Here is a 25,707-nt window from a genome sequence, read left to right as displayed (position 1 = left end):
CATCACCCAGGTCTTAATGATTTTTGTTGAAGACTGCATTCAGGTATTTAGCTGTGAAACGTGGGCATAATGGGATCTTTCAGACAGTCAAAAATACTCTGTAGGTTTGATATGAAGTAGCTGTTGTAAGTCTTGGGATGAAGTCTGAGGTCGCAAACTGCAGAGCATGAACTGCTCTAGCGTAAAAATCTACGCGCTGCTCCTTATAAGCATTTACTGTTGTGTTACACTTAACTGGAGACTATGGAACAATCGGCCTTTCTGTAAAACCTCCGACAGAATAGGGTTTTATGGGATTAGAGAAGAAAAAGTGAAATTGTTTTATAGATAAACTGATCTTTTGGGGTAATCTGGATGACTTCAGAATTTAAAGTAGCCATGCAGAAAAGCTCTACTTGAGACTATTTTTATATGTAGCTGCCTTTATAAAAAAGCTGCCAAAAGTCAGCTTGATGATTTTTTTGTTGTTGTTGTTTATGGCTGTCTGTGTATAATCTTCCTTTCTTCATTCAGATTGACTCGCTTGCAGGAATGGCATCTCTTAGTTTAGGTGGCTCAGCTGCTCCTCATACCCAGAGCATGCAAGGCTTCCCTCCAAACTTGGGCTCTGCATTCAGTACTCCTCAGTCACCAGCAAAAGCATTTCCCCCTCTTTCCACCCAAAACCAGACAACAGGTTTCAGTGGCATCGGAGGACTCTCTTCACAGCTTCCAGGTACTGCTGTCTGGGTGGAGCGGTTTGTATTTTTGACACAGCAGAGCTAAGGCACTGTCATTGCCCCAGTTGGAAATACTGGGCAAACAGCTGTGTGTCATGTGGGAGGGAATTATACAGTCCTCACCTCTAGGTCACTGCTGAAACAGCACTTCAGAATGTCTGTCGCAGCTGCAGTAGGTAAAAAGTTTGAGAGTTGAGAGGGTGAATGTTTTGACAGATTTTTAGCAGCATTATTTTAGGTTGGGACAGAGGTGAGGAATAAAACGGTTCAATATTGGATAGTTATGAGGCTATACAGCTCTGACTTCTTGGAAGTGGTGAGTGCTGGGAGTGATAAGTGCACACTCTGAAGGGTGCAACTGAGATGACCAGTTGTTTGTTTTTCAGTAGGTGGTCTTACTACAGGTTTGCTTTTCAGTAGGTGGTCTTACTACGGGTAGCCTGACTGGCATAGGAACCGGAGCCCTGGGCCTTCCTGCTGTGAACAATGATCCATTCGTGCAAAGGAAGCTGAGCACATCTGGACTGAACCAGCCTACATTCCAGCAGAGTAAGATGAAACCTTGTAAGTGGTAGTGTTGTCTGTGGCTGTGAAGTGTGACTGTGGTCTGCAGTTGATCTGCATTTCCTTCAGGGGAGGCTTGGATCTGTAGGTGGTAAATGTTAGAAACGTGGCTCTTGTATTATGCAATTAGTTGGAAAAAGATGCTTCTAAATTTCTATACTAAAAGCTTGCCAAGTAGCCTGGGGAGGGCTTAAAAAAAAGCTCTTAGCATAAAAATAGAACATTATGGATTTGCATGAACAGTGTGTTTGTGTCCTTTTTTTTTTGTTGTGCTGTGTTTTTGAACAAAAGTGTTGGTGTGCTCTTTAGATAATTGTATACATTTGGTAAGAGGGTGGTTTTGGTTTTGTTTGTGGCAAGGTTAAAGAAAGCTATCTGGGTATTGTCCTGTTGCAGCAGAGAACTTGAAAGATGAAGCAGTGAATTAAACTGCAATGTTGGAAAGAAACAAGACTAACATAAATTGGTGGGAAGGTGGTTTTTGGAAGGAATTATTTGGTTCCTAACACCGAACCATTATCCTTTAGTCATTTACACCTCTGAAGTGTGCTCACAATGAAATGCTTAAGCAATCAAATGTTGCCTTTAGGAAGCATAGCCATGTGCTAAACCTTCACATTGCTGGAATTATATATCTCGGTCTCCTTTGATAGCTTGTCCAGAAAAGCAGTTAACCAATCTCTACACGTGTACACCAGAGGTGGCTGTAGTGATTGTTGGTTTATATTTTGGGGCTTGAGCATTTGGTATAAACTTACTTGAAGCTTACTGGGCTGGCCTGAAAGTTTGTATGAAAGTTTGTCTGCATGTTAGTGTTGTGTAGCATGCTTTAGTCTGGTTTGCGTTCATTTGGTTTAGGTGTCAGTTGAGGTTAGCTTGGGATGCAGTGCGTTCTAGGAGTACAACAGTATGAGGTTAATTCTACTGTAGGATTCAGTTCTTTTGTGTAAATATAACATATTGAAACCAGATTTTTAAATAACAATTCCTATCTGCTAGAGGGGTTAAATATCCTGCTTTTCAGGAGAACTAGCAGGTTCTGTGTCCATTGGTGGAGGAGTTGAAAAGAACTAGGTGAAATCCTGACTGCCTGAAGTTGTCCTGAGCATGATACCTGTTCCCTTTTTTAACAGCTGACTTATCTCAGGTGTGGCCCGAGGCTAACCAGCACTTTAGCAAAGAAATAGATGATGAGGCAAACAGCTACTTCCAGCGCATTTACAACCATCCACCGCATCCGACCATGTCTGTGGATGAGGTGAGTTCTCTTCTGTAGCAGTTGCATCACCTGTTCAGAGACTTGCTATAATGTTGAGAGTAATTATTCCTTTGTGCATTAGTTTAGTGGAAAACGATAAAGGGCTAGTGGTAGATGCTTGCAGCACTGCTTTTTTTGTTTGGTTGCAGTTAATAAAGTAAATTGAAAGTGTGCTGCTTTAGAAATATATGGAGTAAACTTGTAGCTGATCCTTACATTTGGCTTTGACTTCCTCTGTGGACTGAAGACTTAGATGTCTAATTAACACTAAAATGATGCTAAGTGGGAAGAGTTTTATGTGGAATGGGGGCTTGTATATTCAAAATAAGTGTTAAAGTGGACGCAGTCTGTATAAATCACACTTACTTTAAAAACAAATGTATCCAAGATACCTAAAAAATGACTGCAACTTCTAAATATATAAAGGTGTCCTAAGTTCTGCCTTCTATGCTTCCATAATTATTTTGCTTAGTCTCTATGAGAGTAATTATCAGTCCGATGTACTTGCTCTTTGAAGTACTTCAAATTTACTTTAATACATTTGTGAGGTTATAAATTATGGAGGACCCTGAACATTAATTTTCATTTTTCTACTTTTGAAGCAATGGAGTAGGCGGTCACCAAAAAGTGTTTCTGTGAAGACAGTTACTTAAAAGAAAGGGGAGAAAACTAAAGTCTGAAGAGGAAGCCTGTGGTAGTGACATAGTGTCTACTGTCTAAAATGAGGGGGTTTTGCAGTCTAGCTTGTGCTAGTGCAACTTACCTCAGTAGGTGCAGGTGCTCTTGAACCCTGAAGATGTGGAAGGGCTGAAATAAAGTAAATCCATTGGTAACAATTTCCAATTTCTTTTCAGGTCTTGGAAATGCTGCAGAGGTTTAAGGACTCCAACATTAAGCGGGAACGAGAAGTGTTTAACTGTATGCTGAGGAACTTGTTTGAGGAATACCGTTTCTTTCCCCAGTACCCAGATAAAGAGCTGCACATAACAGCCTGCCTCTTTGGTGGGATAATAGAGAAAGGACTGGTTACTTACATGGCACTGGGCCTGGCCCTGCGCTATGTTCTTGAAGCCTTACGAAAGCCTTTTGCATCCAAAATGTACTATTTTGGTATTGCTGCACTAGATAGATTTAAAAATAGGTGAGTGTGGTTTTTGGTAATACTTACAACAGTACACGTAATGTCTTGTTAACCTTGAACCTGCTCTGATTATGCAGTACAAGATTGCTTATATGTGTTAGAAATTTACACATCTCAAATTCAGGATTATAGTGGAGATACGCTGAGCAGAAACAAAATGTGCTAAGGTGCTAGTTAAAGGGTGACTTAAATCAAAATGTTCAGTGTGGTGCCTGTATAAATGTGGGACAAACTGAGATGCTGAAATGACTTAGCAGACTTTGTTTATAAAAATAATTTGGTGAAGTGTTGAGTTAAATGAAGTTGTTGGCTTGTTAGAAATGGGCTGAATGTAATTACTCGTCACAGGTTGCATTCTCGTGGAGTGCTATTTGCACTATTCACTACTGAAAGACTGGCTAGGAACTAAGCTCTAGGACTTTGGTTTTACACAGGAATCTCAAGTATGGCAAAAATATCTTAAAAAAAAAAAAAAGCTTTCTCAAAGCTTTTAATGGATTGCAGAGAGAGGAAGCTCTCCAGGCAGTCTGCAATAGTAGCAGGATTGTACACTCATGGGAAAAATCTCCATTTTGGAAGAAGATACTTGACCAGTATTAGAATGCTTCCTGGAATTATTTAATGACTAGAAATGTGTGGACTTGAAACACAGACTCATAAGCAAGGAGCCTGTTATCTTCTGTCTTTACTCTCCTTTTATAGTTCAGATGAAATACTGCAGGGCAGATGTAGTAAAAGTTGTTGCTTGCAGCATTTGTAGTTGGATATTGTGTTACGGAGTTAGCTGAACAGAATGAATAAAGACACTCAAGGCTGACGTACTTGAGACTTAGCCACCTTCTTACTCCTCCTCTTAAGAACAATTTTAAGTGGGACCTAAAGGTTTTACTCTCAATTAGTAGTAACAGTGTCTAGCATTCCTGAGTAGAACTATAATGACAAGTGTGCATAGATGAAGCTTCTGTCTTGGGTGTTTAGGGGCAGTCTGATCTGTTTAAAATACACTGAGCCAGACTAAAAGAGTACTTATCCAATAGTCTTATTGGAGAGACTGAATATAAATGCAATTGTGCGCTGAGTCAGAAGTACAGAGATGTAGGATAAGACAAGTTGCTATAAATAAACCTCGTGTTTTGCTGTGAAATGAATTAATTTCAAATGGGTATTACAACAAAAAGTACTTTGTAGAAAAAACTGTTTATAGCACAACTGCTGTAGGGAGTCCAGAAGTAATTCTGTGATGCAGTGTGGGAATGACATAGCAGTGTTCTATTTGTATTTCTGTAATACTGGTTTTGATCTTTGTAAGACTGTTTTGCTTCTGACTAATGTGTATTTTGTCTGACAGATTGAAGGACTATCCCCAGTATTGTCAGCACTTGGCTTCTATTAGTCACTTTATACAGTTCCCGCATCATTTACAGGAGGTGAGTGTGTTCGTATTAGCACACTGGCTTTCTAAGACTTTAAATTCTTTTGAGCAAATTACTGTTTTCCTTTGGAAAAACTCACCTCTCACCAGTTTTAGACAGTGTATGTCCACAGAATCAATGCCTTTTTCTTAAAGATTTAGCTGTGGGATGGGGTAGGCAGGTGAAGGTGGTTATCTGATACCTTTTCTGTTTCCATAAATCTGTTTGGGTTGCTTGTGTTGAAATAGCTACCTGAGCATAACCGCACGATTAACCAGTGCGCATTGCCACGCACAGAGGTTTTAAAGTGCTTCAGTGGATTTATATTCCAGTCCTTTAAGGATTTGGAGTTTTCCTCTAACATAGAGGGCATTTGGTTTGGTTTATACTCAGACCTGCTAAAGTAATCCAGATAAAGGTGAGAAAAATGTCATTCTTGAAGGTTTGATCAGAGAAGAGGAAATACCCTGTAGTCCAAGGACTGAAAGCACTGTTGATCGTATGGTGTCTGCCTTGAAGGTGCTTTCGTTGGTAGAAATACAGACAGCTAATCCTAGTGGCAGAGCTTGAGAGCATCATCTAAATAAGGGAAAATGTTCCCCTCTAGCATGAAGATAGAGAGGCTGTCTATCCAAAGCTGCAAAGTCCAATAGCAGTCTGTTTCGCTAGCAGGTTTCAGATTATATCCCTTAAATGACAGTGTGTTGTCTGATGGTAAAAATTCTGGGTAAATGTATTACGGTGGGGAATAAACTTATTTTCTACTGTGGAGCTACTTTAGAGAATGTAAAAACTAGTTGGATGCTTCAGAACTGTATTTTTTGCTTATTTGTTGTGAACTTTGGGCTGGAGTGTTTCTATGTAGCTGTAGGAGTCCTTGATGAAGACTTCTTACTTGCTTTGTAGCAAGCTTCTTGATACTCTCATATTTCTCTTAGGCCCCTCTTTTGCTGTCCTATCCCAGGCCTGCAGGGGTGGGGGATTCTGAGTAGTGCTCTGTAAAATTTTAAAGATGTCCCTTGACACTTGGCATCAACCTGTTGAGGGCAGAGGTAGAGCTTGAGGCTCCTCTCCAGTAAGAAAGTCAATAGTGACCAGATGTGCTTTATAAGGGTATTCAGTTGTAGTCTGCGGATTCCCTTAATGGTGTTAGTGTCAAGTATTTTAAAGATTGTTGGCAAACCTTTATACTGCTCATGCTAAAACTCAGCCCATGTTTCTGTTGCGGTGTGTGAAGCTTTGTATGTGCTTGTTTACCCTGTTTTAGTACATAGAATATGGACAGCAATCCAGAGATCCTCCTGTGAAGATGCAGGGTTCAATCACCACCCCTGGAAGTATTGCACTTGCCCAGGCTCAGGCCCAGGCCCAAGTTCCAGCAAAAGCTCCTCTTGCTGGCCAAGTCAGCACTATCGTAACCACCTCAACGACCACGACTGTTGCAAAAACCATTACAATCACCCGACCGACTGGAGTCAGCTTCAAGAAAGACGTACCGGTAAGCGTTCTGTGGCCCCAGTGTTCTTACTGGAGAAGCAAAGGAATCAAGTTGCTGGTCTGGATTGAGGCAAACGGAGGCAAAATCAGATTTAATTTCTATTCTATGAGTTTTCAAACTGTGGTCCATATTTTAGGTCTACAGTATATGATATTTTCAAATATGATTAACTTTTTGTAGATAAGGCATTTTTGATCATGGAACTGTAGAATTACAATGGTGTCAAGTAGAAGTGTGTTTCTATTGATACTTAAATTATCAAGATAGTTGCAGAAGCATTGTTTCTGTTAATGACTTGCAGTAGGACTCTTGAAATAGTTGGCAGCTGCTCTTCTGCTTGGGACTTGAACACTTACTGCACACTGAATCACATTTGACCTAGCAGTTTTAACTGCATTATGTTTTTCAGATCTTTAGTCACTTAAACGTATCGCTGAACTGCTAGTCAGAGTTGTTACGGGGTTGGCAGGTTGATAGTATTGACTATTCCACAGAAGGTGTTGGGGCATGCGCGTTCCCACATGTACACTGTTGGGGCACGTGCGTTCCCACGTGTATGCTGAGGATGCGTAGAGCTGTTACTGTAGGATAACTGATGCACTGTAAAGTCAAGGCTGTCTTGCTTCCTGGTACTGTCTTTGTATAGTTTGAGGTGCTTCTTTGAAGAGGAAGGAGGCTAAAGCCAAAGGTGTGAAAGCGGTGTGAACAAATTGTGGGGGACAGTTCATAGTGTAACTATTAATGTCTTTCACACCTGATTATTTCATGTAGAAAGTCGTTATTTTGAGGTGCTTATATTGTCCAATTTTAAACTCAAGTCCTGATGGATATTCTTTCCCCTTAGCTGCTAAAGCCCTTGGGTTTAGGCCTGTAGTTGCAGGGACATGGGTCACATTCTGTTGACTTAGTTGGGGTGCTTTCTCAGAAATGACCCTCTGGGATTTCTCCATCCCAGTTCAGCACTGAAGTGCTCCTGGAGACTCACTACTGTACAAAGTACTGCTCACTATTGAACTGTGATTTTCTCCAGGCTAGTGGTGTGTGCAGGCTGTTAGCCTAAAGAGAGCCATTGCAATGGCACCTATTATATATGAACCTAAATGCTAGAGGTTTTTTGTACAGCAGTATTCTTCTGCTGACTATTGATCATTGTTTGTAGAGTAGAAAAAATCACTTGGCTCTGGTAAAGTGCTGCTGAAAATGAATCTGAGACAATAGATGTCACCTGATAGAGCTCTATTCTTTTTTTGCTTGACAGAACAGAGCAAAAATTTCTTTTGATGTCTCCTCTAGATATTGTTTGTTCTTAACTTCTTGTTCTCCCTCCAGCCTTCCATTAATACTACCAACATTGATACGCTGTTAGTAGCCACAGATCAAACTGAGAGAATTGTGGAACCTCCAGAGAATGTCCAGGAAAAAATTGCTTTCATCTTCAATAATCTGTCTCAGTCAAATATGACACAGAAGGCAAGTATGGAAGAAAACTAGTAAAAATATTTTTTATATATTTCTGGAAATCCATTCCAAAGTGGTGGGTGGTGATATTTCTGCAAAAATTCAAAAAAAATTAGGAGGGAGCACACTGTAAAGAAATAGTAGTTTCCACCACTTTGTGCTTGACCCTCTTTGGATAGAGAATTTTTTAGGGAAAGGAGAGATGGGTAAAAGCTGTTCTTAATCCTTCTTTCCCCTAGGAGTTTCCTTGTTTCTGTATGGCCAGATCCTTTGTACTAAAGTATTACATGACAGTAATGCTTTGTTTTCAGGAAAGGACTTCTAGTAGATACCCAGAATAACTGTTGAATAGTCCTTTCTGATGTTTTTGTCATTAGAAAGAAGTGAAAAATACTATTGCAGCTTTCTGAAAAACATTAATACAAGTTTGAACAAACATTCACATCATAACATTAAATATTGCAAGGTTAAGCTGATGCACTCTTGTATTTCAAGCTGAAACTCAGGGAATCTTTTCTGACCTAGTAGAAATCTGCAGTACTGCTGCCACCTGTGCTATCTGTCTTGTGGAGAGGCAGCTTTAATGTAAGATGCTGACATTTATTTTGCAGTTATTTGGTAAAAAGCTAAGAAGCAGGGGAGAGGTAAACCATTATGTCTTGCTGGTGTTATGATTCAGTCCTTAGTGATTGACCAGAGTTTTGGATAATGAGACAATGATTTCAAAGCTTTTCAAAAAAACCAAAAACAAACAAACAAAAAAACCACACAAACCTTAGTGTTAAAGGCAATTGACTGACCATGACTGCGTTGGTCAGAGTTGACCTCAGAAATTTTTGGTCATTTCTCATGTTTTCTGTGGCATGTTTTTTCTTTGGTATGGAGACAGGTTGAAGAATTGAAGGAAACAGTGAAAGAAGAGTTCATGCCTTGGGTATCACAGTATCTTGTAATGAAGAGAGTCAGTATTGAGCCTAATTTTCACAGCTTATATTCAAACTTCCTTGACACGCTTAAGAATCCAGAGTTTAATAAAATGGTTCTAAATGAAACCTACAGAAATATCAAGGTGAGTAGTGCAAGTTTTCTAATACTTAGGTAGATTTAAAGATTTAGAAGTGTGCTATTCTCAAGCTGTTTGCTTTGTTACTGATCTTCAAATATTAAATATCATTGAGAAATCTACTTGCTAGCTTACAATTGAACTAGCAGGTTACCTCTGTGAATACTAGGATTCTTCTGTTTTCAGTCAGGAATGTATCAAACATATCATTCTAATTGAATGAGAGGGCAAATCTGCATTTGAATTCTTTTATGTAGGTGGACTCTAAATTTGTGTGAGGCTTGCAAATTATAACCATGGGGAAAATTGCTTATGGTCTAGTTCTTTTGTGCGGGGAAAGTGTAAAGATAAGAAAAATCACACTCTCTGCTGTCAAAGAAGAATAAAGGGGAAGGGGAGGGTTTAGAAAGTGGGGGGCATAACAACCAACATTTACTAGGGGGCTGAGATAACATCAAGGGGAGTAGGAGGGAGAAGCAGTAGCCTAGAAGAGATGAGCAAGTGAAACAAGTTTCTCAAGCACTATTTTTAAACCTGTTGGTGGAACTTCCTGACCACCATGGGTTACGCTGTAGTGCAAAAGAATCTCCTGGCTCTTTAGAGCACAGCTGACCTTGCTCTGATCAGCTGATGCTCCTCTGAAGCAAAGGAACAGAACTAACAGCAGAATACTTGTGACGTGATTCAAGCCTTGAAATGAGAATTAAATGGTTTCCCAAGAAGTGCAAACTGTAGCCTTCAGGTCTGTGGTGAAGCATTAAGAGAAAGCATTGCCTTCACAAGTTATGTTTACTAAGTGAGTAGTCATTACAGTCCGGACAGAGTAAATGGTAAGGTCTGGAGAAGCGTAATCCTCTTTTTTTGATCCTCTTGAAAGAAGGGAATTTTGAAATTGTTACAGGGCAGATTTATGGGGTGATGCCTTGAAGTGAAGGCTGCTCTTGAGTATCTCTGTAATGTGACTGCAGCTCAGAACTTAATGTTCTAAAACTTTGTCTTAAGTCAGATCAGCTGTTGGATTTGGTTTTGAGTCTGATTATCTTCCAGTAGTTGCTAGAGTTGCTTGTTTTTTTCATTAGGTGCTGCTGACGTCAGATAAAGCTGCAGCCAACTTCTCGGACCGTTCCTTGTTAAAGAACCTTGGTCACTGGCTGGGAATGATTACACTGGCTAAAAATAAGCCCATCTTGCACACGGTGAGCATCTGTCTTTATAGATTTGTTTGGCATGAAGTGATAGCTGTTGTGCAGTAGCACAGACTCTTTGGGAAATTTTATCACCTTACTGGTGGTGCTTTTTTTGTGTGCTAAGTACAAAGTATGATTCCAGAGTTGATCATTTAAGACTTCTAAATATTTTTAGTATCAGAAAAGTTAGTAGTTAAGTTCTTGCCAAAATAAATGAATTAATCCTATGCTTAGCAGTCTGTAAAATTCAAGAACTGTCTTGACTCAACCTTACCAATATGTCCTGTAAGGAAATAGCATGTAAGTGGAACTTTTGCAGTGTGCTTGCTGTTTTCTCCACCCTTTCCCCTTTTCAATTGTTGATGGTATTTTTCAGGATTTGGATGTGAAATCGCTACTACTGGAAGCATACGTTAAGGGACAGCAGGAATTGCTTTATGTAGTGCCATTTGTTGCCAAAGTCTTAGAATCCAGTGTCAGGAGTGTGGTAAGTGACTTTGCGCTGACAGAGTTATTGCTCAAGTGGCAGAATAAGTCTTGCAGAAAGTAATTAGCTTTTTTCGCAAAGTGAAAACTGGTTGAATTTCATGGAGAGAAAGAAAAGACATGTAAGGGCTTAAAGTGAAGGAGTTCTGTTTTGAGGGAAAGTACATGGCCCGTGCATTTTTGCAGTCTAGGTGGTGTTAGCTGAACTGTACTGTGGTATCCTTGAACAGAACTCTATGGAGAAATGGAAGGGTGCCATTGAAGAGGTTCTAAGATCTATTTATTCTTTGATTTTTATTTTTGTAATCCCCCCTGCCCCCCTTTGACCTCGATCAGCTCTTTCTTGTCAGTTCTGCTTGACATTGAACTGATCTGTCAGAAGGACCAAGTCATTGTGTTTCCAGTGTAATGTTTAACTAGCTTCCTAGTGTAGTTCCAGTCAAACAGAATACTGAATTCAACCCTAATCGCAGCTGTACAAACTTTTCCATGCCTGTGTGCACAATAGCTGTTCATGTTTCAAAGATTTCTGGTCAGAAGTTATCCAAATGATTCAAGAAGTTTGTGTAATACTGCTGTCCTTTCTCTTGCAGGTCTTCAGGCCTCCAAACCCATGGACGATGGCCATTATGAATGTTTTAGCTGAGCTACATCAAGAACATGATCTAAAAGTAAACTTCTGTTTTTCTTTTCTATACCTACTGAATGTGAGGTTTTCTTGACATACCAGTCAAGAAGGATGTTGTGAAGGACCAGATTTCACTTCTCACTACTTTAGCGTGGGGAGAATTGGGTGTTGCTTAATTTGGTAGAACTTGGATGAAACTTTTCTTCTGTGAGGTCAGCATGCCAGATAGCTCTGTAATCCTCAGTCACTATTAAAATCTCTCAAAGGCACGGGGTTAGAATGGGAAGCTTGGGAGTCAAGTGACCCACTAAACGTTTCGGGTATTTTCCTTGTGACATAACCTAAAGTGGAATTGTTGTGCAGTTGAATCTGAAGTTTGAGATTGAGGTGCTCTGCAAGAATCTTGCACTAGACATCAACGAGCTGAAACCTGGAAGTCTCCTGAAAGATAAAGATCGTCTGAAAAATCTGGATGAGCAGCTGTCTGCTCCAAAGAAGGATGTGAAGCAGCCAGAAGAGCTACCACCCATCACAACAACTAGTAAGTACATTACAAATAGAACCCACAACCGCACTAGACAAGTGTTAGTAAGACAGGCTATGCTGTTGCAAAGAAGAATGTGAAGGTACACACCCTACTGTAACACTGCTGAATGCTTGGGAGCGCAGAGTTTGGAGATGGGAAGGGAATGGAAGCCATCCTGAGGACTAATTCTACATATGCTGTGTATATGTAGAATAGCTGCTCCTTAGGGGTGAAGCAGGATGATCTGTTAACAAGACATCAGGGGCTAAACTGTATCGTAACAAACAGGTCTGTTAAAATGTGCTGAAGCCAGTTTGGGAAACGAGATCACTGGGAAAATGGAGAATAAAAATTGCTTGATAAGTTTAGGAGGCTTCATGATCAAACTTTTATTTCTTGGTCATTTGCTGGTTTAAATGAGAATTACATAGTTCCACTATAAGCACTTGCTTTTCAGTAATGGTTCAATACAAACATTCTTGTGTTCTGTAGCTGCTTCTACGACTCCAGCTACCAGCACCACTTGTACAGCCACGGTTCCTCCGCAGCCCCAGTACAGTTATCACGACATCAACGTCTATTCTTTAGGAGGGTTGGCTCCACATATTACCTTAAATCCAACGGTAAGTTTTAGAGCTGATTTGGTTTGCTAAAAGAATTCTTGCCACAAACATTGCCACAGATCTCAGCTGGCGGAAGCAGCATTTTATCAGTTGAAGTTATCAGAGAGTCACTTTCCCAAAAGTACTGGGGAGGGTGAATGCTAACAAATCACCAGATGCAGAACTTTAAGGGTGGTTAGTAGTTACTTTAGCTAACAAAATTAAGTGATCTTTTGCTGTGACATTTACATTAGTATCCAGTTTATTTTGGACAATAAGTGTCAGTTGGGATAGTTGCTGTCAGGACTTAAGCTTAAAAGGAACTTCTGTGCTCCTTAAGAATGACTTAGCTGTTATTCTTTGTGTTGTGCTCAGCTGCAGCTTTGGAAGAAAAATGGTCAGATGTCTCGGTTTCAGAATTATCGAACAGATACTGTGGTAGCTGCATGTGGAACACAGATGTCTAGGGTAGATGTGATTCTAGTTTACTTCATTCTCACTTAACTTTCCTAATCCTCCTCCAGATTCCGCTCTTTCAAGCCCACCCGCAGTTGAAGCAGTGTGTGCGGCAGGCGATAGAGCGAGCGGTGCAAGAGCTTGTTCATCCGGTGGTCGATCGGTCCATTAAGATTGCCATGACTACTTGTGAGCAGATAGTCAGGAAGGACTTTGCGCTGGATTCAGAGGAGTCACGAATGCGTGTGGCTGCACACCATATGATGCGGAACCTGACTGCTGGGATGGCCATGATTACCTGCAGGGAACCTTTGCTGATGAGCATAGCTACCAACTTGAAAAATAGTTTTGCTACTGCACTGAGGGTAAGAGTTGCATCATCTGAAGCTTATTTCCAGCATATAGGTCTGTAGACCTCCAGCATTAGCAAATCAGTTCTCTGAACTGCAGATTTGTTGGTTAATTATGTGGCTTAACTAGCGTGGAGGTGAATTTAATGGCAAGTCTCATGATTCTTGTGGAATTACAGTGAAAAAAATGTGCTGAAATAACAGCTCATGTCAAACAGTCTTAAGCCTGTAAGATGGGTCTTACACGTTGTACGCAAACTTCCTGACTGCCTTTTTCTTTTGCCCCAATGTTCTCTCCAGTGTGATCACATCACAGAAGCCTTGAAGTGCTTATCTTTCTGTGGGTTTTGAGGTAAAAATGGTAGAGTGGGGAGGACTGAACTGATTCTGGGACTTTCTGGTGATGTCTTGGATTGTCTCAGCAAGCATGTATGTTTCAGGCAGATTTTATTTACTTGTGCTTACTTAAGACTGTTCTTCACAGCTTCTTAATTCATTGGGTTTCCTAGGGGATGTTTTCAGGTCTCTTGATGAATGGACAAATTTTGAGCTGCAGCGCTAGCTTCCCCTTCTTGGCTAAATGGAATGCAGTTTGTGAACTGCCAGCCAGAACAGCAGTTGCTCCCCAGAAAGCTTGCTGTGCTTGCCGTCAGTGCCAGCAGCAGATACAAGAGCATAAGAATCTTGGAAAGATCAAGACATTGCTATCCTTTCAGGGATTAAAAGTTAAAGGACTGCCTGCTTCTTGCTTCAGGGCATGTCACTACTTCCCATCTGTTGAGGAGTGACAGTGCAAAGGCCCTTTTGGAATGAGGTTGCTCCCTTGCTTGGTAACTGGCTCAAGAGGGCAGGGTTTAATGGTCTGAAGGGTACAAAGGTTAGTAAGAATTGCATCTGCAGGTATGGGATGGATAGTCCATGATGTAACTCCTAGGACTCGAACACTGTTGACCCTTCAAGTAACTTCATTGCTGAGATGAGGAAAAGCATACAAATTAATCTTACTCATCCATCGTAAACACAAGGATGGGAGCAGGCAGTTTTAGTATTGCTTTGTTAATGTGTGAGCTGAGCCAGTGACCGCTGTTAGCAGCTGTGCTTAACAGAGCCTGGCTGTCAAGCTAGTAGCTGTAAGAGAAAGCACTTTTGTCCTCTGGTGTGCAGTCTTGCTGTGTTTCATCAGATGTGACTACAGTTCAGACAGGGAGGCAAGTGGAGAAGTGCTGGTTATTTTTTTTGGGTGCTATGAGAAGGTAGAGATGTGATACCCAAGTTGGGGAGGCAGGGTGAACACAGACCAGTGTTACAGCTGAGCGTATTTACCAGGCGTGATGTGCCATGGAAGAACGTGTATGGGCAGAAGTAATTCAAGTTTTGTGGAAGACTTAGTACTAGTGTATTGTGGTGTTTGTAAAAAATGTCACAAACAGTATGAAAATGTAGCAATATGTTAAGGCTTTTTTTATCCCTGAAGATGTGTGAAATTGATACTGGGCCAGTTGTAATCAAGGAGGTTTTCTTAAGGGATAACTATACAAAATATTATGTTGCAGAAGAAAGGGCTGTACTGGACATAAAATTCACATCTGGCTTATTGTATGAAGTGGGTTAAGCAAGAAGCTTTTATTCGAAAGCAGCAGTGTGTAGTTTTGAGGAATTAATGAAATAGGGGTAGATCTTAACGGACAAGGATATCCAAGTAGATCGGACTGTTTGCATTTACATGTCTATTCCATTTCCAGTGGGAGTTGCTGCTTTGCACCCTGGAAAATAAGTCCACCTGTTCAGGGTTCTCTTAAAGCAGATTCCCAAGAAGGAAAGAAGGGAACCCACTGAAAAAGGCTTAGGACTACTGTTTTGCACTTAGCGATGCACCTTTATATATTACATATGTATATATTACATCCTAGGAAGTGGAAAAACTTTTAGGCTGTGGTGTGAGGCTTGCTTTTCCTACATTAGCGTCTGTTGTATGCACATACATCTAAAGCAGGGCTTTATTTCTATGCCCTGGAGATAAGTTGGTGGAGAAGATGGAGAACCTCCTGCTGGTTTTGTTCCTTGGTGAAACTCTTTAGTGTCATCTTGCCTACATGTTTTATTCAAAGCTATGCAAAATTAAATTTATTGTGTATTCCATGCAAAGAGAGTGCATTCCTAAGACACTCCTTTTTTATTGCTAGTGTTCTGTATAGGCGGTGGTGCGGATTTTAAGGCTAGTAATATACGGGGGAAAATTTACAGCCTTGGCTGATTATTGTGGTTTTCAATAGGCAGCCTCCCCACAACAGAGGGACATGATGGAGCAGGCAGCTGCCCAGTTAGCACAGGATAACTGTGAGCTAGCATGCTGCTTTATCCAGAAGACGGCTGTGGAGAAGGCGGGCCCCGAGATGGACAAGAGGCTCGCAACTGTAAGTGGGCGACTGCTGTCTTTTGAAAAGTATTATATGTGCTCGTATACGTCCAGACTCGGTGTCTAAAATTCAATGTGGTGTTTGGGGTTTTTTTCCCCTAGGAATTTGAGCTCAGAAAACATGCTAGACAAGAAGGTCGTCGGTACTGTGATCCTGTTGTGTTAACTTACCAGGCTGAGCGGATGCCAGAGCAGATCAGGTTAAAGGTGAGGATATTTAACTGAGCTATGTTCTGACGCTGAGTTTCTCCCCCTCCTGATAATGAAAAGTAGATGGCACAGCTTCAGCTGAGCAATCCTGGATACTGTTAGTCTTGTCTAACAGTGCGACTGCCATTAGCTTGATTAGTCATGGAAACACATGAATATGTTGTTCCAAAATGAGTGTTCATATCATTTTCCTCAATTCCCTGAGGATATTAGAAGTCCTGTCTCTTGTTCTGTGCTGTTCTTTCACTGAAGGGTGACTAGTCTGTTTTGTTGTCTTGTCTCCTTTATATTTTGTTCCCTTAAAGGACATGCCATGTGCTCTGAGCAGAGCATTTCTCTTGTGCATGAGACATGTGTGAAGCCAATATTCAGTTATTCCTGTTTCTGGGAATGTGAGTTGCAGTTGTATAGCAAAATCGTCCTGTCACGAGGTGTGATAGAAGAGACACGACCTCAGTGCACAGCAGCAGAATCCTACTTCTTGATGTCTAGGCCATTCTGTTTAAGAATGTGACTGAGCAGCTACCTGTTACACAAACTGCCCTCATTTCTTACTGCCACAGTGCTAAACAATGAGGTTAATGCCTGTTCTTTTCATTGCAAAGGTTGGAGGTGTGGACCCAAAACAGCTGGCTGTTTATGAAGAGTTTGCACGCAATGTCCCTGGCTTCTTGCCTACCAATGACTTAACTCAGCCTACAGGATTCTTGGCTCAGCCTATGAAGGTAGAGATTTCCAAACTAATCGGCTTGAGAGTACTGTCACACTTTTGGCGAATGTTGCAGAACTTGTGTCCTTTGCTAGCTTTTTTAGTAAAGAATCGTGCACTTGTATCACTTGGAATAGTGGTTGAAAGATGCATTAGTTTTAGAGTCAAATTAGTGGCACTATAAAACTTAAATCCAGTCTTAGGGGTTTGTAACCCAAATTGGGACACAGTCTACAAGTTAGGATTACTACATGTAGTTTTAGTAGCAGGGAAACATTTTATTCAAATCTCCAGGTTACTTTTGTGAGAAGATCATGGATGATGAGCATGGGTTTTGAGATCATAAACAGTTTTTGTATGCATACTTGGTCTGCTAGAATTTTAGTTATTTCCACAGCTTAATTTGCTCATATTATGCCAGCATAACTAACAACAATACCGTAGAGGTCTAAATTCTGTATGCTCTAATTTCCGAAGCAGAAGAGCAAATCAGTATTTGAGTTTCACAAATACAATCCTAGCAAAAATCACTCATTCCCACTTTCTCTTAAGCAGCAAGCTTGGGCTACAGACGATGTAGCACAGATCTATGACAAATGTATGACAGAACTGGAGCAGCACCTGCAGTCTATTCCACACACCCTGGCCATGAATCCTCAGGCTCAAGCATTGCGCAGCCTCTTGGAGGCTGTGGTAGTGGCTCGTAACTCCCGTGATGCTATTGCTGCACTTGGGCTACTGCAGAAGGTGAGTGTTAACAACTCTTCTCCTGTAAGTAAACAGCTCTGAGTTTATTACTCATCTGGCTGTGGATTGTCTTGCTGGTCACCGTGTATCTTTGTGCATCCTGTGGAACTTGCTTGGTGAACAATACTGAACAACTGCTGTCTTTGAAACTTCGGTAAGCAGAATTGGAAGAGGGCCGTGGTGTTCGCTTGGTGTTTTCTACGCGCAGTGGCCAGACTGCTGTGGAAAGAAGCAGGTACAGGATCCTGTACTTGGGGAGCTTTGTTCAGATGTGGCAAGTAGAGAGCCGTTGCACTCCGGAATTCTTTGATTTCAGGATGATTTTGGAGGCTCAGAAGATGTTTCAACTGCCCTTGTAGGTGGATAATATGGAGCATAGTGCTGCATTTGTAGTGGCACACTTGGGGACTGTATTTTGCAGTGACTGAAAAATGAGTATGCGTGGTGGGTTGATCCTGGCCAACAGCCACACATCTACCCAATGGTTGCTCATGCTGCTGTCCTGCAGGACAGGAAGAAAATAGAGGGAAGGCACGATGACTTGTTCATTCAGATGATGACGGTTTAGTAAGGAAAGGAAAAGCTGTGTGCACAAACAAAAGAAAAATAAAAATCACTGCTTCACATCAGCAGGCAGATGTCTAGCTGCTCCTCGGAAAGCTGGGCTTCAGTGCATGTAACATTTGCTTGGGAAGGCAAACATCATAACTATGCCCCCCTTCATACTCCTTTTCCTGAGCTTTTATTTCTGAGCATGATGTCATATGGTATGCAATATCCCTTTATTCAGTTTGAATCAGCTGTCCTGGCTGTGTTGTTCTCAACCTCTTGCCCATCCCCAGCCTACCCACTGGTGGAGGAGGCAGAGCGAGGAAGAAAAAGCCTTGATACTGTGCAAGCACTGTTCAGCAGCTGGCGGTGTGTGATCACCGGTGTGCGGTCAACACCATTTCAGCACAAATGCAAAGCACTAGCACTGTATGGGCTGCCATGAAGAAAATTAACTCCATCCCAGCCAGAACTAGTAGACTATACCAGGTGGGGAGCGTTGCAGTGAGCTGAGCTGGCATTGGTGCCTCTGTGGCAGAGGTGGAGAAAAATCCGTTTGAGTATAGGCAGAAGGATACTGAGCTGTCTGCGTGAGGATCCAAGAACAGCAGCAAAACAAAAGCAACTGGAAGCTGGAGGAAGAGGTTCTTTGTTCCTGATTGATAGTGCTCATTCCTATTAAAGGCTCTAGTCCTGACTAGGACTCAGCCAGGTAAATTGTGCAGCCTCTCTAAAAGACTCTTCTCCCACTTGCTATAGACTAGCACAGATGCATCTGAGCGCTGTGGCTTTTTGCCTGGAGAACTTGATAGCTGACCCCTGGCAGGTTCTGTAAATCTTCTTTCACGTAGTTTTTTCATGAGCCGGATGCAGAATTGCCCCTGAGAAGGCATTGACTTAGAGGAGCTGCAGCACAAACTAATGTGGTTTTTTGTACTAGGTGCATAATAAGGGCAGTTGGGCAGAGAGACTGTCGACTTGTTTGTGGTAGGACAGCTGTGTACAGTGAATGTGTAGATGCCACAGTACCTGGTAAAATCTCACCTAGCCTTATCAAGGGGTCAGCATGATGACTTAATTGATTATTTTTTTTTGCATGTCTGAGTCTTCTGGTGATAACTCTTGCTGATCTAATTTGCAGAAGATTTGGAAGAGGACTTGTTTTTTCCTCTGCTAACAGGTTGCATCTATTCTAGGCTGTAGAGGGCTTACTGGATGCCACCAGTGGGGCAGATGCTGACCTCCTGCTTCGCTACCGTGAGTGTCATCTGCTTGTGCTGAAGGCTCTGCAGGATGGCCGTGCATATGGATCTCCGTGGTGTAATAAACAAATTACTAGGTCAGTTGTGAGACAATAGGAACACTGATGTAGTTGTCGTCATCTTTTGGGAGTTACTGTGTTATTCTGAATCACTTGCCTTTGCATTGCTACAATTCGGACAGACAACAAATAACTAGCTTTTTTGGTCAAAATTAACTAGATCTTCTAATAATGCTGCTTCATCCTAGAACAGGATAGGAATCTCTAATGGAATTAAGCATTAGAGATGCTCTGGTTTTTTTTTCTCATTATATGGAGAATGTCTCTATATGCTGTCACAAACTATGTGACATGGCATATGCCTGCGGCAGAAGCACTAGTGCTTCAGCTAGGCAGGTGTGCCGCTTTGTCCTCAGAAGAGAAGCCTCTGATGCTGAATAAACTGACGGGCTGTTGTGAGCAATTGTGCAGGGCAAAAAATGCTTGAGGCTGACTGTTCTGAACTCAAACATTACCTTAGAGACTGCTCTAGGCGTCTTTTGGAGCTGAGTAATGAATCACAGCGAATGGCACAGTTCCTGAAGTATTAGATTTGAGTTGCTTCACTTAAACTGTTGTTTAAGTATGCTTATTAAAAAAAAAAGTCCAATTCTTCAGGTGCCTGATTGAATGCAGAGATGAGTACAAGTACAATGTGGAAGCCGTGGAGCTGCTAATCCGTAATCACCTTGTTAACATGCAGCAGTATGACCTTCACTTGGCTCAGGTAAGGGGAACCTGCTCTTCTGGGGAAGAGTTATGGTCAGTCCACTGTAAGATAGGTGGTTGAACCTTTCGTTGCCTTTTTCATGTTGACAGTCAATGGAGAACGGCTTGAACTACATGGCTGTGGCATTTGCCATGCAGTTGGTAAAGATCCTGTTGGTGGATGAGAGAAGTGTCGCCCATGTAACAGAGGCGGATCTGTTTCACACGATTGAGACGCTCATGAGGATTAATGCTCATTCCAGAGGAAACGCCCCAGAAGGGTGAGATGGAAATACTCTGTGATATATGACTTGTCTTGTGCTCATATATAGGCAATGTCTCCTATCATTCAGTTGTACAGCTTTATGCTTTCTCTACGCTGCAGTCCTATGTTAAACTGTTGCTCTAATGTGATTTTATGTCAAAATAGAGGAAGCTGCAGCATGATGTCAAACTGAATGCTTGAGCAGGAAAATCTTTGCCTCAAAATACTGTGGTACTGAGCAATTTGCTTGAATTCCTGCTTTATCTCAAATTTAGGCAGTATTCTGACCTGTTTAAATTTAAACTATGTAAGCATTAATGTGGTTATTTGTTAATCACAAGCAATTCACTAAATTAGGCAATCCTTTCTATTTAGACAATTTTCTGTTTAGAATCTATGAAGCAATCAGCCACCAATCTTGTGTATCCACCAGCAGGTAATTGGGCAGTGAGTATTGCCACAGCATCTGGAAATACCTGTGGGACTTGCAGGTCTTCTGTTACTGAGGTGGAAGTAATTGCTGCTGGGTTTGAGAAAGACATGGATTGGAGCTTGGAGAACTCTGGATTGCTGTGAGAGCAACCAGCTGGTGATGGTGGCAGTCCCAAAACAAAGGTCTTTTCCTCTGCAGTTAGTGTGGGAAGATGGTCTCTGCTGTATGACTTTCACTGCAGGCAGATTTAGTGCCCCAGCTCAAGCTGTTTAGCACTGGCATCTTGCCATCTCAGAGCTGTTTAGGGCTTCTGAAGTCTGCAAAAAGTTAAGTTATTTGTAGTGCTTGTGGTGCTTTGTTGCAGCACGCTGCTGTATGAATTGGAGTGGAACTTCAAAGCTTTTCTCACTTCAGTGTTCCTTCTTTCATCGTAAGTGTATCTGCTTTCATGACTTTTGCTATTCCAGTGAGGACTGGAAGATAGGAAGACTTAGTCTAAGAAATAATTTGCTTTCTTTCAACTATATTTGACTGAGCTCCCAGTTCAGGTACCTTCCAGGGGAGGAGAAATTCTAACCCAGCTCTTGCTCTGTTGCATTAGATTGCCCCAGCTGATGGAAGTGGTCCGATCAAACTATGAAGCAATGATTGACCGTGCTCACGGAGGTCCCAATTTCATGATGCATTCAGGAATTTCCCAAGCCTCTGAGTATGATGATCCACCAGGTCTGAGGGAGAAGGCAGAATACCTGCTGAGGGAGTGGGTGAACCTCTACCATTCAGCTGCAGCGGGCCGCGACAGTACCAAAGCGTTCTCTGCGTTTGTTGGACAGGTAGAGCTTTTGGAAAGAAAGGTGCTTTTTATTCAACATAAGTAGGGTGTGATGCCCTCCATTTTAAAGCAGTGTTGTAACCCATGTTAGGCATCCTTTTGAAACTTTCAGGCATATGGCAGTTGACTATGAAAATTTTGCCTGCTTTTGATGGTAAAGTTCTATAGAAACCCCTACCCTTCACCAAATCATCATCTTCAGATATGTAGCAACGAGCTGTCATTTCAGACCATGAGTTTGGGGATAAGTCTGGTGGGAAAAGAACTTCAGCTGAGTAACTGTTGGGAGTAGTTCTGAAATGCTCTGTGTAATGAAGCTTAACTAACATTGCTCCTTACAGGTAACAGCAAAAGCTCTGACAGCCTCCAGAAGGAAATTGCTAATAGATAGAGATGCAGGTGAATTGTTCCAGACTGTGTGAACAAGGGAATCCTTTTTCTAATGGAAATCATTAGAGCGAGGGGAAAACTTGAAGCTAAAGTACTGCCTAAATTGAATCAGCCTTCAATGTTTCACTCCAGGGCACCTTAACAGGTGTGATGAACAGTGCACATCTGCCTTCAGGTGTGACAGAAGGGAGATGCCGTCAGTAACCCAGTGTGTCGTAACAAACTCCCTATGTACCTGCAGTCATCTTCCTAGAACTGTTCCTGGCAGCTCCTTGACTGCAGCTGCAAGGAAGCCCCTGACATAGTCTATTTGCATTGCGTTCTCTTTACATTTCTGTGTTAATACAACAGAAACGCTGCAGATTTTACAGCTACTAAGGAAAAGAAGTTCAAGCTACAAAGTATGCATAGAGATCTTGACTGATGCAGTGATTTTTTTTCATGTGATTTTAGAGTCCTTGTGTACTGGCTTATAGCCAGCTTTCTGTTGGTCTGATTTCTACTGCATAGCATCTTTTTTTGAATGTTTTTAATGGGTCTTGTGTTAAACCTGCTTTTAAGAAAAAATTCTTACCTCTTCACGTGACCTCACTCTTTTTATACCTTAAAGTCTGCTTCTAAAGCACACTTCAGTATTTTATACTCATAATACTCAATGCACTTTTGTCCTGCTTCACTCTTATCACGCTTGTTTGCTTACCTTTTGTATGTATTTGATCAGATTTGAAAGAGCAATTGAAATATATCGAAGTGCAGTGTTTATATATATTTTTTCTTTACAGGCTTTAGCTATGGGTTCTGAAGGAGTATTTTGTAATAACTGCATTAAACAAGGTTTTATTGCTGAACTTAAATGACCATAATTTTGGCTGTTTAAATTAAGCGTTGCTTCCTTTCCACTAGTCTTTAGGACAAGGAGCATAGAATTTTGAGGGCAGATACATTAATTCCTTTTTTAAAACAAAGAAAACTTCTCCAGAAATACTAGGAGTTCTCCAAGAGGTAGTGATTATGCTGTTTATATAGCTTTATGTCTATGCAGGAGGAGTTTAGAAGTAAGGTGCCTTACTCAAAACCCAGTATTTCTCTCCTGTAAGGAAAGTTCACTCTACAAATGCAGTTTGCACTACAGAATGTTGCTGCAAAGTAGTGATGGTTCCAGAGCTAGGAGGTGAAGTCTGCCCTTCCCGGCGCTGGGTGGGCTCCGAAAGGCCCGACAGACTGAACTGCTGCTGCCGCCTCTTGCTGTCCTTTGTGCAAGGTCAAGTGCTGGTGGCAGAACCGATACTGAAACAGGCTCCTCAGCTGTGCTGATGGTTGAAAAGAGTTGGGATCAAAAAGACTCTATTTGGGAATAAATCTGCTAAAATTGTGTTGCCACCCTCATGTTGCCTTGACAATACTCACTTTGGGGAAGAGCAGCAGAGATAGCTTGCTACCCATCTCTCTTGAGAGCGTGGTAAAAATAAATTGTGCCAGGCAAGATGGGTGCTTTGTAAAGTGTGTGTGCTTTGAAATAAGTTGTAAGATAAACTTTCTGTGGTTACGGTTCTGAGGGTGATTTTTTTTTTCCCCCCCCTTTCCTGGACAGATGCATCAGCAAGGAATCCTGAAAACAGATGATCTGATCACTCGCTTTTTCCGTCTTTGCACCGAAATGTGTGTTGAAATCAGCTATCGTGCTCAGGCTGAGCAACAGCATAATCCTGCTGCCAACCCCACTATGATTCGAGCCAAGTGCTACCACAATCTGGATGCCTTTGTGCGACTTATTGCACTGCTAGTGAAGCACTCGGGGGAGGCAACCAATACAGTTACAAAGATCAACCTCCTGAATAAGGTTGGGGACCTTTTTGTGTACTTGTTGCATGTTGCATTTGGTGTATGTTACATAACACTTCCAATAACTAGCATTTTTGGTTTTTACTGATGGTTAAAGTGTTACCTATAGTCTGACTTGCGAAGTAATTCTTGCTGTCACCACTGAAATGTCTTGACCTCTTTAGGTTCTCGGTATTGTGGTGGGAGTTCTTCTGCAAGACCATGATGTTCGGCAGAGTGAGTTTCAGCAACTTCCTTACCATCGCATTTTCATCATGTTGCTGTTGGAATTAAATGCTCCTGAGCATGTGCTGGAGACCATCAACTTCCAGACACTCACAGCTTTCTGGTATGTATTTGAGATGGGCCGCAATGCTCATCCTTTCCTGCTAGGATCCAGATTTTTCATCTAAAGGCTATCTGACCATTCCTTTGTGGTGGCTTAGTCACATTTGGAATACCTGGTTCTCCTGTAGACTGTCCACTTGCTTGTCTTAAGGAAGATGACTGGTAAAACCCAAGATGCTAAAATGCCTTGCTTTTAGGGCTGTGTATGTTTTCCCTCAATGTTATGAAAAGCAATCTTATTGCTGTGCACTTCTAACCTGCTCTAACTTTTCTTTCAGTAACACATTTCACATCCTGAGGCCTACAAAAGCTCCAGGTTTTGTTTATGCCTGGCTGGAACTGATCTCCCATCGGATATTTATTGCAAGAATGCTGGCACATACACCACAGCAGAAGGTGTGGCTGCAGTTTATCTCTTCTGAATTAAAAAGCTCACACGGATGCTTATCTGGTGTGGTGCTGTTTCACACCTCTCGAAGTGCACTAGTAGCATGGCTGTTCTGTTTTTGTTGTCTTCCATATTCACAGTAACCTAACTGCATGGAGGAGAGTCTGTGTCGATAAAATATGGAATATAGGGTGAATTGAATTTAATAAACATGCCTTTGTCAAAGTCCAGGAGAGCTGTAGTCTAGACCAAATATTGTCGGCTCACTGTGGCATGTTGAGTGTTCTAGAAATGCCCAAGGTGTATGATGTGTAGCTAAGGCCCTTGAAATGAGTTGTGCTGCTAGATCTAGCAGTTGGATAAAACTTTGATCCAGGTTTATGTGAAGACCAACCTAGTTATAGTTTTGAACTTAAGATAACTGCTCTTCGTGGCATGTTTTCCACTGCCTGTTTTTCTTTTTTTCTTGACAGGGTTGGCCTATGTATGCCCAGTTACTGATCGATCTTTTCAAGTACTTGGCTCCTTTCCTTAGAAATGTGGAACTCACCAAACCTATGCAAATTCTTTACAAGGTAAAAAAAAAAAAAAGCTAATAGATGCTACTTCCAACCAAAGTTGTCTCAAAGTAGAGCTATTCTGGTAGCAAAATAGGATTTACTCTTCTTTTATAATGTATTTCTTAGAGTTAAATGCAAATCTGGTGTGGGACAGAAACAGGCTACCTTCCCAGATTAATTTCTTCCTGTTAATGTTAACCACATGACATAAGACAGCTCTGCAAGCTCTCAGGCAGTTTCAACAGTTACCTCTTTTATATTCTATTTTCTTTCACAGGGCACTCTGCGCGTGTTGCTGGTCTTGTTGCATGATTTCCCAGAATTTCTCTGTGACTACCACTACGGATTCTGTGATGTGATCCCACCTAACTGTATTCAGCTAAGGAACCTGATCCTGAGTGCCTTCCCACGGAACATGAGGCTTCCAGACCCTTTCACCCCCAATCTAAAGGTGGGGCTTACTTTCATGAGTTTGATAATGGGAAGCTTTAATGCTCCAAATACTTTATCTTGGTTTTTGGCAGAGACTGTGGAATTCTGGTAACAGTTTAATTGCTACTTGAATTAATGCAATCATTCAGAAATTAACAGGTAATTTGAAACTTAAGTGACAGCAGCTAGGAGAACAGCCTTTTTTTAAAGGTTTTGCATGGAAAACCAGAGGGCTTTTCTTTGACTTGAAG

The 25,707-nt window shown here is 41.5% G+C and overlaps 1 protein-coding gene and 1 non-coding gene across 11 annotated transcripts in view; both read left to right on the top strand.

Moving 5' to 3' along the window:
- Positions 1-25,707, top strand: part of CNOT1 (CCR4-NOT transcription complex subunit 1) — a 59,246-nt gene that overhangs the window by 29,275 nt on the left and 4,264 nt on the right. Inside the window, exons 18-44 of one of the 10 annotated variants that reach the window (XM_075765786.1) lie at positions 514-715; positions 1,140-1,283; positions 2,417-2,541; positions 3,396-3,682; positions 5,031-5,109; positions 6,362-6,592; positions 7,922-8,062; positions 8,940-9,119; positions 10,193-10,309; positions 10,677-10,787; positions 11,380-11,457; positions 11,778-11,955; positions 12,433-12,563; positions 13,067-13,363; positions 15,622-15,762; positions 15,867-15,971; positions 16,580-16,699; positions 17,239-17,430; positions 19,176-19,318; positions 19,898-20,006; positions 20,099-20,268; positions 21,287-21,518; positions 23,499-23,747; positions 23,914-24,077; positions 24,355-24,472; positions 24,938-25,039; positions 25,302-25,475. In XM_075765786.1, the coding sequence (XP_075621901.1) occupies positions 514-715; positions 1,140-1,283; positions 2,417-2,541; positions 3,396-3,682; positions 5,031-5,109; positions 6,362-6,592; positions 7,922-8,062; positions 8,940-9,119; positions 10,193-10,309; positions 10,677-10,787; positions 11,380-11,457; positions 11,778-11,955; positions 12,433-12,563; positions 13,067-13,363; positions 15,622-15,762; positions 15,867-15,971; positions 16,580-16,699; positions 17,239-17,430; positions 19,176-19,318; positions 19,898-20,006; positions 20,099-20,268; positions 21,287-21,518; positions 23,499-23,747; positions 23,914-24,077; positions 24,355-24,472; positions 24,938-25,039; positions 25,302-25,475 (4,320 nt within the window). Of the gene's footprint in view, positions 1-513; positions 716-1,136; positions 1,284-2,416; positions 2,542-3,395; positions 3,683-5,030; positions 5,110-6,361; positions 6,593-7,921; positions 8,063-8,939; positions 9,120-10,192; positions 10,310-10,676; positions 10,788-11,379; positions 11,458-11,777; positions 11,956-12,432; positions 12,564-13,066; positions 13,364-15,621; positions 15,763-15,866; positions 15,972-16,579; positions 16,700-17,235; positions 17,431-19,175; positions 19,319-19,897; positions 20,007-20,098; positions 20,269-21,286; positions 21,540-23,498; positions 23,748-23,913; positions 24,078-24,354; positions 24,473-24,937; positions 25,040-25,301; positions 25,476-25,707 lie in introns of all 10 variants that reach the window. The other 9 variants (XM_075765781.1, XM_075765788.1, XM_075765783.1 and 6 more) reach the window with 9 other exon arrangements.
- On the top strand, positions 9,632-9,770 carry LOC142603778 (small nucleolar RNA SNORA46). Its single transcript, XR_012837675.1, has one exon. It is a non-coding gene; the product is annotated as a small nucleolar RNA SNORA46 (small nucleolar RNA).

This window comes from Balearica regulorum, chromosome 13 (genome assembly GCF_011004875.1).
Source record: "Balearica regulorum gibbericeps isolate bBalReg1 chromosome 13, bBalReg1.pri, whole genome shotgun sequence".
Lineage (NCBI taxonomy): Eukaryota > Metazoa > Chordata > Aves > Gruiformes > Gruidae > Balearica > Balearica regulorum.
The sequence above is the reverse complement of the archived record's forward strand: the minus strand, read 5'-3'. Positions and strand labels throughout refer to the sequence as shown.